Consider the following 9,189-nt stretch of genomic DNA (forward strand, 5'->3'; position numbering starts at 1 on the left):
AGTGGGTGATTTGGGTCTTCTCGAGGAACAATTTATAGGGGGTTTATGAAGTGATTCTGAATGGTTTTTTCCTCTGATAAGACCTCATTATTCTAATGTTAGCCAGCCAGGATAAGGTGGAATTTATTAAAGTTGAACTTATGTGTGCCCTTTCGGACCGCTCCACTTATTGCGATCTCAAGGACACGTGCTCAATTGACATATTACATGATCTAGTTGATTGAACATAACTAATGATAAGATGAGGCAATTATACTTGTTGAATGAGAGTATGCTCCAATGTAGTTTAGACAGAGCTGATTCTGGAGGTATTTTAGTACGTCGAACGGGGATGCTTTGTATGGTAACCATTTATCGTGAATAGTCTTATTTATAATCATCACATGAACAAATTCTGACTTGTTAATGAAAATGGATCCCAGAAAAATCGAAATGTAAGACAAGCGACTTAATTTAGTTATACAACTAACAGGATAGTGACGATAAAATTATGGGATAAGTGCAATACTCAAAGGGTGCATTCTCCTATTCGTCTTTACCTCTGTCCTTCAAGCTTGTGAGTTAGTTTCGACAATTCTCCGGGACTTCTTAGTTCATCACGTATTTAATAAAAAGCTACGGGTCGGTTTTGACGAGCCAAAAACGATGGAAGTAAGAAGACTGTATTTGTTGCCTAGCCTATCTATTTACATGCACAGTACGATGTAAGATTTCTCGAGTTTCTAATCTGGCATCCTTCCGGTCTATACGATGCAGTTTTTCTGGACTCTGCATTAACGTGGACACCACTACTCTTTATTAAAATGGTAAGACATATAACAAAGGGTCACTCCAGATTATGAGGTTCTGGATCTGCGGGTCTGATGCACAACAATACGTTTGCTTTAACTTAGGAGAAACGACGTGGTGTTTTCTGGCGCGCAGGCCCCTGTCCTTGCTTGCACCAGTCGCATCATTCAATCCAGGGTTTCCGCGGTCGAGAGCCGTCTCCATCTGGACTTCCTTTCGTTTCATCTCTCGTTCATGAACTTCGAGTTTCCGACCTGTTCGGGGTCGCACTGCACGTGTTATCGACTCTGAGTTGGGTGCTCCCTCTAGGGTTTTGCAAAAGAAGAGGTGTGCGGAATGCTGCCAAAGGATATTCCTAGATGCTCAATTACGATGAATTTACAGCTAAGTGAGGAAGAATGGATTTTAATTTTAGCTGGCAAAGCTTGTCCCGCAAATCATGTTACCAAATCCCATAGAACTTGGGTTTATAGTGACGGTCAAACGATAGGCACATGTTTCATCCTCATTGTGCCGAATAACGTGATAGATTTTTCTTACACATTATATATTATATGACTTGCAAAACATTACTTTGACTAAGAAAATTGACCCCATGATAGCCATGGAGCAAGTAACCTTCAAGTGTACCCTAGACTCCATGAACCATAGAATTGGAATTTTCTTCATATCAAACTGTTTCTGCTGGTTTTTGGTTAGAACAATTGGTACTTTACATTTCAATGTCAGGTAATAAGATCGATTCCTAGTAGTCACAGCCACTTGGGGTTAAACCACGTTATGGATCCCCTAACTTAACACATGGATGACTTGCTTTAGATGAGATTGAGGTGTACTTAATCTGATGCGTGAAAGCTGACTCGAGATACCACTAAATTGTTATACTAGTAATAATATAACTTGTTTTTCGTAAAATAGAGATGATGGAATTCTTAAAATTTTATGAACTTGATTGACTAGATATCGTGTAGCGAATCAAATTTTCCACGGATATTCAGGTATCCTCCTTTTAATGAAATTTAAGTACATAGGCATAATCAATGTCATCCACATGCTGGGGTGAGTCCAAAGCTATCACCATGTGAAGTCAGTATCAAAAGAATCTGATAATAAAGTCCAGCATTTATTTCTTATCAATGGCAAAATAAAATAAAACTCAATATCTGTTTCCTGTAGAGAGATCCTAAATTTCTCCTCGTGTCTCGGTTTGCACTGGAATTTCGAGCCTTTGACCTCATTGATATCCCCTTCATTGGTAGAAGCATCCATTCACGAGATCCAAGAACTCCGTCAAATCTCAATATTGAATTGATTCTCTTCCTCCTCAATGATTCTCAATTAATGTTCTTTTGTTTCTTCAAGACTAAGTTTTTAATTACATGAATGATAAAAAAAAAAAAAAATGGGGCCAGATTTTCTAGCGTGTAGTACTAGTTTGATCAGTAATTGACCCTTTCATGTAATAAGTAATTTTAATTTAAGTTTTGATATTTATTTACGATTAGCCTTTTGACTCGGATATTAAGGCTCACGGAGATAGCATAATTTGTTCCTCTATATTACTTCAATAACAAATTATATGTGGGTGTTATATATCAAGAGTACAAACACAAGTAGGGTACTGATTACAGTAATTATCGTGTGTACCTTTTGTTAACACAAATTCACAGTTCATAATCATTGATATATTAGTTATAGTCCGAAAAATTGATCAACTATTCTAATAAAAAATTATGGACATTGGGCTTTTTTAAAAGGAGCGTGCGGGCAATGGTCCTATTTTTTTTATTTGAAATGTTACTATCTAGAGTCGAAATTAAAATCTCTAGCTCTCCAATTATGACTCCAAAATGTATCAAACAAAAAAATATAAGAAAATAGAGAGACATGAAATTGCTAGAAGACTCACTGACAGGACTCCGCTAGCGATCGAAAGACAAAAGCCTCGATTCGTGGTTGGACAGGCTGGCTTTGCCCCATTTTCTGAATGGCAGTCTTGTGATCAATCTTTTGTTTGTTTTTACTTTTCTTGGGATGGGAGAGATACTTAAATTCAAGCGCTAAGTGCGGCTGTCTTTCCTTAGCAAGCACTTCCCGGGTTCTTTTTCCGTTGCAAATACATTGGTTTTGGGAAAAATTAATAATTTAAAATATATTTTCTTTTAAAAATGATCGTTTATATTGCTTACAAAAATGAATGATCTAAAAATATTTCCATCGTCCATGCAAATATTTAGATATATATATATTGCTGTCGATAATACAAGAAGATGTCATCAGCTACTGATTTTAAGTGATACGAGCGATTGTTTTTTTGAAAAATCCATTCCAAGTTATTCATTTTTTTGTGAAATAAATAAATCCTAAATCATAGTCTCTTAGTCATTATTCAAGATGAATGATGAGAGGAAGTATTGAAATACCCTGCATTTCGAAGTTTGCAAGTCAAATATATATGTTGTAGGCTGCAAAATGGGTCATGAGTTCATATTTCAACTTGTCTTTAATGACTTGAGTGACATATGGATTGCCTAAGATTTGAATAGCTAAGAATGGATCGAACAAAAAACAATTAATTAATGACCGATTTTAATCGCTTCGAAAAGAACCCACTTTCAATCTTTTTTATTAAAAAGTAATGCGAAGGGCATCTTACTTTCACTCTCTCTAATATAGTGAAGGGGAAAATTAGCCATGCTAATGTCTTCAATAACACGTAGGACCAAAACATACAAGCGCGTTGGGGTATCAAATATAAATCACACTGTTTCTATAATAGTTCAAATTTTCTAGACACTCAATTATACAGAGGCCAAAAAAAAATAAAAAATTACAGAGAGCCAAAGCAACGATCTTTGCGGACTGTTGGAGCTTTGAGGCTTCTCGTCAGAGCAAGCAACGTTGCAGATTTGGAATTTTCCACATCTGCAATGTCCTTCTTCTTCTTCTTTATTTATATTTTGGCTTTTTTCTATTTGTTAAGCTTTTGAGATTTATTAGGTACAAAAAACCTTCAAGTTTTTCTTAACTTTCTTTTTATATTTATGTTAAATAGACTAAAATTGTCACCGACACCCAGAAGATGGCGACATGGCAACATGATTACAAAAATTTATGGATGAGCATTGGTCATATTTAACTTAGACACTAGACCGAAGCAGCGTGTTGACACCAAGGTGGAAGGTAAACCAGTTTATGAGAGCGAGAACATTGCTCGTTACCTAGGCAGCTCTTCACCACACCACCACCTTCGCACCCCATTCCATTACTCGAACCTTGAACCCATCCGCGTAGGTGCTCTTGTCCACAGCTTGACACTCACCCACGTCTCTATGTTGCTCCATGTGCCAAGTAAAGTCCAATGCCACGACTCGACCCGACTCGAATCGACTATCTCCTTTACTGACTTGGCAAGTTGGTTGATGGAGTTGCCTAATCTTCAAAGACAATAGATAAGGAGAAAAAATATTGAGAATGAGCGCGGGATGATTTGACTATGAATTGGGTTTGAGTTGGGTTGAGTTAATAAGATATGAGTTGTTAAACTCGTGCTATATAGAAATGGGTTAAAACGAATTAAATGGGTCAATTTGGGTAAAATTGATTAATCTGGGTCAGACCACTTTTGACTAAATTGTCCAAAAAGTGTTAAGCCTATTGTACTTTTATTAATTCAGTTTTAAACTTTTCAATTTTGTCAATTGAATCATAAATTTTTTCACATTTTGAAAATTAAGTCTATCCAAACAATTTTCACCGAAATTTGTTGACATGAAAGCCGGCCATCCTACGTAATAAGGCTGGAGCTAATGTAGATAATTTTTAATAATATTTTAACTTTTTAATTTTTTTTTTTGGTCAGTGATCACAAGTCCAATTTCTTACACTTCTCTCGCGCACGCATATTTAGTTATCCTCTCAGCCTTCGGTAGGAGGGAGGGCTTGGAAATGAGAAATGTTGATATTGTTCTCTTAACTTTTTGTGCTATTAATAGCGTTTGCTCGAGACTCAAAAACAGATCTTCTCATGACTATATCTAATTAAGGGCAATTCATTTGAAAGGTTGCTAGCTGGGAAATATCACCGGATGTTGCTTTTCTAGTCATAATTATGTTAAGCAATATGAAGAAAAATTATTAAACCAATTCTAAAACTATTGAATTGATGTCAATTAAGTTATAAACTTTTCAGTTATGCAAACTGAATCTCAAACATTTTGCAAAATTCTAACATATTACTTCTAGTCAATTTTTGCGTGAAAATACTAACATTGTAATCATATTATTATCGGTTGTCTTACATGGCATAACTAATATCTGACATGAACAATTTTGGATAAAATGTCGTTTTGCTTAATTATTTACATTTTCAATATTTCTTCTTGTTTTTTTTTTTTTCCTTTCTTTCTTATTTGTCATCTTCTTTCTCTCATCCCCTCTTTCTTACTCTTTCTCCAGCAACACAATGTCCCACCCGAGCTTCGGCTTCTTAGCTAGCGCATCATCGAGCTTGAGCTGGAGGGCGCCGTGATTGAGCTCGAGGATCTGCGTCTGCCACCGGGTTTGCCAATTCTGGTACCAAAGGGTGACCTGCTTCGGCGGGACACCAAGCTCGCTTAGGTCTTTTTGGGTTGGGTCTTGTTCCAATTCAGGTAACATGAAAAATTGAAAATATTCGGATGTTTTGATATTTCGGTTTGGTTCGGGCCGTGTGCCCGAACTACCCGACTCGAACTGAAGCCCAATACATATGCTTCAAACCTGGGAACAGAAAGAAACCTTCGCTCTTCACTCCTAGATCTCGCTCTTGCAAAACCTCCTTCAAATCATCTTCTCCTTTCACAAGAGCTGCATCAGTAGTGAGCTAAGACCGACTTCATAGACTCCACTATGCTGTTTCTGTGGTGAATGAGAGGAGCATAGATCGCCGTCGCCGCCGTGCGAAGGCTCGCGAGAGCTTCAGTTCGTGGTCAAACGGGAAATCGTCAACTCCAAAGTCGTCGGTTTTCTCTGTGTTTCCATACCCGTCCTCACCGACAGTTCCTTTCAGTCCTTCAACTCTGCCTTTGTCCCTTCTTGCCAAATGGGTTGCTCTGTTTCTGTAAATTTTGTGAACGCGGTCATCTTTGCCTTCCAGATCTTGTGATTCCGATGAGCCTTTCATCATATACTTTCGTTTTCTTCAAGAACAATTGTATCTTCGTTTACTCTCTCATGACGAGTAAGTTGCATCTGCTCCGCTCTCTCCATTTCGCCTTCTCTTTTTTTAATCTTTTTCGCTCGGATCTCCCTCGGTTCCAGTTTGCTTTCTTCGCGTGCTTGTGCTTTGAGCGAGGGTTTGGGATGTGAATTTGATGAGTTGCAAGAAATTCATGCTGGAATCCGCATTTGAGGTATAGTCTCTGGCAGCATCATCGTGTCCTTCAGGTAATGGCGTTCACCTTGGTCCTCCTACAGGGTTCCCATTACCCTGCACATGAGAATCACTAAGAAAAAAATCGAAACCCGACCTGATGACTTGGGCAACACGCGATTTGGGTATGAGTTGGGTCGGGTCAATCACGCTTTCATTTTAGTTTGGGTATCATGGAAACCTAAATTGAACTAAACCATTAACACCCTTAGGCAAAGCCCTCACCAACATCAGCCCACCCCGTGTCTCGCTCCTTCTCTATCAATGATAGTTGCTTGGCTTCTTCCCCACCCGACCCCTCCCTGACCCGAAGTTCCTATGCAACCTCCAATCAACGTGATTTAAGGTTGCCTGGGGTCGGTGGCTATTGATCGACCTCACTTGATGGTCGCCGAAGGTCCATGATCTCAATCATTCTCAATTAGAGCTCGCAAGTAAGTTTAGGTAGGATGGAGTTTCACAAAAATGTTTATGATTAAATTGATAATATTAAAATGTTTAAAACTCAATTAACATCCGTATAACAAGTAAATGATTGATTTTTAATTTTCCTAGCAATTGTTATATGAAAATTATTAGTTCGTTTATGACACCAATAAAAGTTATCGTTACCCTATCATGATAGATGAAGATCTATCGATGGCCTATTCTACTCTTAAGTTATTTCAGCAATGCAAGAGACAATATTTGTCAACTAAATTATATAATTGAGTGATGTGACATTCTATAAGTGATTATATAAGTCTGCAGCTTATTTAAGCACCTAAATTTTGTCACATCTAATATACAAATCTAGGAGATAAGGCTTAGCATGTTGAAGAAATTCAAGTAATTTTGACCCATTTAAAATAGGAAACACTATAAATTACTCGGGATATTAGACATATCTTGGGTAACAAGGCTACATAGCACGAGATTTTCACTATTTTAGACAACCATAATTCAAGCAAAAAGAGAAAAAAAAAATTCTTAATATAGCAGGTCAAATTAGGTTCACTTGACGAGACACAAAAAATTACGGATTCGGATAGGGCAAACTTTTTTTTTTTTCTGGGTTACAAAAAGGCTCACCTACCCTATTTTTCGATTTCCCATAATAGATCAGTGGTCAGAAAATATACTGAAATAAAAAAATAAGTAGAAAGAAATTATTTCTTTGTTCTCAAGAACAATTTTAAAACAAATAATTTTTTCATTTTCTTCTTCTTCCTCCTCTAACCGGTCGTTGAGCCTCGGTGATGGCTAGCGATCAACCAAAGATGAGGTCAGCGAAGCTTGAGCTCACTTAGCCATAGCGAGGTTGGCTTCGCAAGGCCACGGTGAGGCCAACCTCGTTGGCCCTTGATGTGGCTTTCCCAAGGCTGGTGAGATCGCCAACTCTCATCTCTAGCTAGTTGCTAGCCATCACTGAGGCTCGAAGACAAGAGGAAGAAGAAGAGAGGAAAAAAAGAAAAGAAAAAATAAAGAAAAATCTCAGAAGATTATTAACAAATTAATAGAAATTTTATGTCATAAAAAAATTTGAGAGTCACACTAAGCACATTTATATTCTTTTTCTATTATGAGAATATAAAATTTATGTAATTATCAAATGTGTTTAAATGCTCATAAATATATTTATAAAATAGAAATAGAAGAAAAATTATTTCTGAAATATAAACGAATGGATGTCAGAACTTGTTCCGTCCTTCGCCAATTTATCTGAGTGTGATGCCGTTTTACCTCAGATTGAAAACCTCGTTTCACGGGCGTCCCGCTACCCGACGATTCAGGGTCAAGAACCAGGACCTTTAAAATCTCAGTGGAATCATCTATCAATTGTGCAAATACGTTCGATTAAAAACTATTTTCAATTTTTATAAAAATCAGTTATTTTGACCTCCAAATGAAAATTGGATAGTAGAGATGGACATTCTTGTTGCGACTATAATTATAATTTGTTTGCACCAGAAAATATCCGATTTTTAGTTATTTTCAACATGTGATTAACAACGTGAAGGATTTGATGATAGTGGAGTCGACAATCTCCGATGCAACTATCAAGATGACGAAGTTGAAGAAACCATCAGTGTAATAGAGTTTACGTAATTGTCAATAATAGTTCGCAACCCTTGTTTGTAACTTCTCTTTGTAAATCTCATAACCACGTGGAAGTTATTTCTTTGTAGTAACCTCTATTTGTAACCTCTTTTAGTAACATCTCTGTATAACCTCTCTTTGTAACTTTTCGTTGTAACTTCTCGTAATCACAAGAAAGGTTTTTCCTTGTTGTAACTACTTATAACCTATGTTTTGTAACCTTCATTGATAACCGTTGATTGTAACTTTAAATAGCCACGTTGTAATTTTTGGAGACCCCCACAAATCAATGAAAATATAATATTTTAATTATCTTTACCTTCTTGTGATACACTATATTTTACCTTAGCCATAGCTTTCCAAATTGCATTGGTGATTAAATTCCATCGTACATCTTTATCCTGGGTGCCGTGCCATCAATTAAATTCTAGTGTTACATTTTGCATGCCCTCCAATTTTGTTGTCGATTAAATTTTGACATAATTCGTGTATGCGTGTTGCTACCGAAGTGGCTATACTTTTAAGCTTTGTTGTTGATTGAATTCCAGCATGGTATGTATAGTTCGATTTGAAATTTCATGGGTGTTGCAATGTCAATTAAATTATGGCATTACATCTTTATACGTTCTCAAGCTTTGTTATTGATTCAATTCTGGCACAATTCGTGTATGTCTGCTGTTGTGAAAGTGGTTGTACCTTTAAGCTTTGTCGTCGATTGAATTCTAGCATGATTTGTATGTACAGTTTGGTTCAAAGTTTGAAGTAAAGGTTTCTAATTATTTCTTGTTCACCTGGATATTTTCTATTTGGAGTTACCACAAAACTCGTCTCCTCTCATCAAAAGCTGAAGAATGACTTTCAATTAAAGATATTTCGTTATCGATCAAATCCCATTGAAACACAATTAT

At 36.8% G+C, this 9,189-nt stretch overlaps 1 protein-coding gene across 1 annotated transcript; it reads right to left on the bottom strand.

The window, feature by feature from the left end:
- Positions 1–5,232: 5,232 nt before the first annotated feature.
- LOC104447189 (homeobox-leucine zipper protein ATHB-52-like) lies at positions 5,233–6,039 on the bottom strand. The gene is made up of 3 exons (XM_039313774.1): positions 5,961–6,039; positions 5,551–5,637; positions 5,233–5,426 (listed from the first exon to the last, which is right to left on the bottom strand). The coding sequence occupies exons 1-3, from the start codon at positions 6,037–6,039 to the stop codon at positions 5,233–5,235; spliced, it is 360 nt and encodes a 119-aa protein (XP_039169708.1).
- Between the last annotated feature and the right edge of the window lie 3,150 nt (positions 6,040–9,189).

This window comes from Eucalyptus grandis, chromosome 5, assembly GCF_016545825.1.
Source record: "Eucalyptus grandis isolate ANBG69807.140 chromosome 5, ASM1654582v1, whole genome shotgun sequence".
Lineage (NCBI taxonomy): Eukaryota > Viridiplantae > Streptophyta > Magnoliopsida > Myrtales > Myrtaceae > Eucalyptus > Eucalyptus grandis.

Bases quoted from the DNA above. Each gene is read 5' to 3' on its own strand.
- LOC104447189 (XM_039313774.1), bottom strand. From the start codon at position 6,039: ATGGAGAGAGCGGAGCAGATGCAACTTACTCGTCATGAGAGAGTAAAC. The intron at 5,638-5,960 runs GTATATGATGAA...CTACTGATGCAG, and splicing joins TGTTCTTGAAGAAAACGAAA to CTCTTGTGAAAGGAGAAGAT. The intron at 5,427-5,550 runs GTTTGAAGCATA...AATTGGAACAAG, and splicing joins AGGTTTCTTTCTGTTCCCAG to ACCCAACCCAAAAAGACCTA.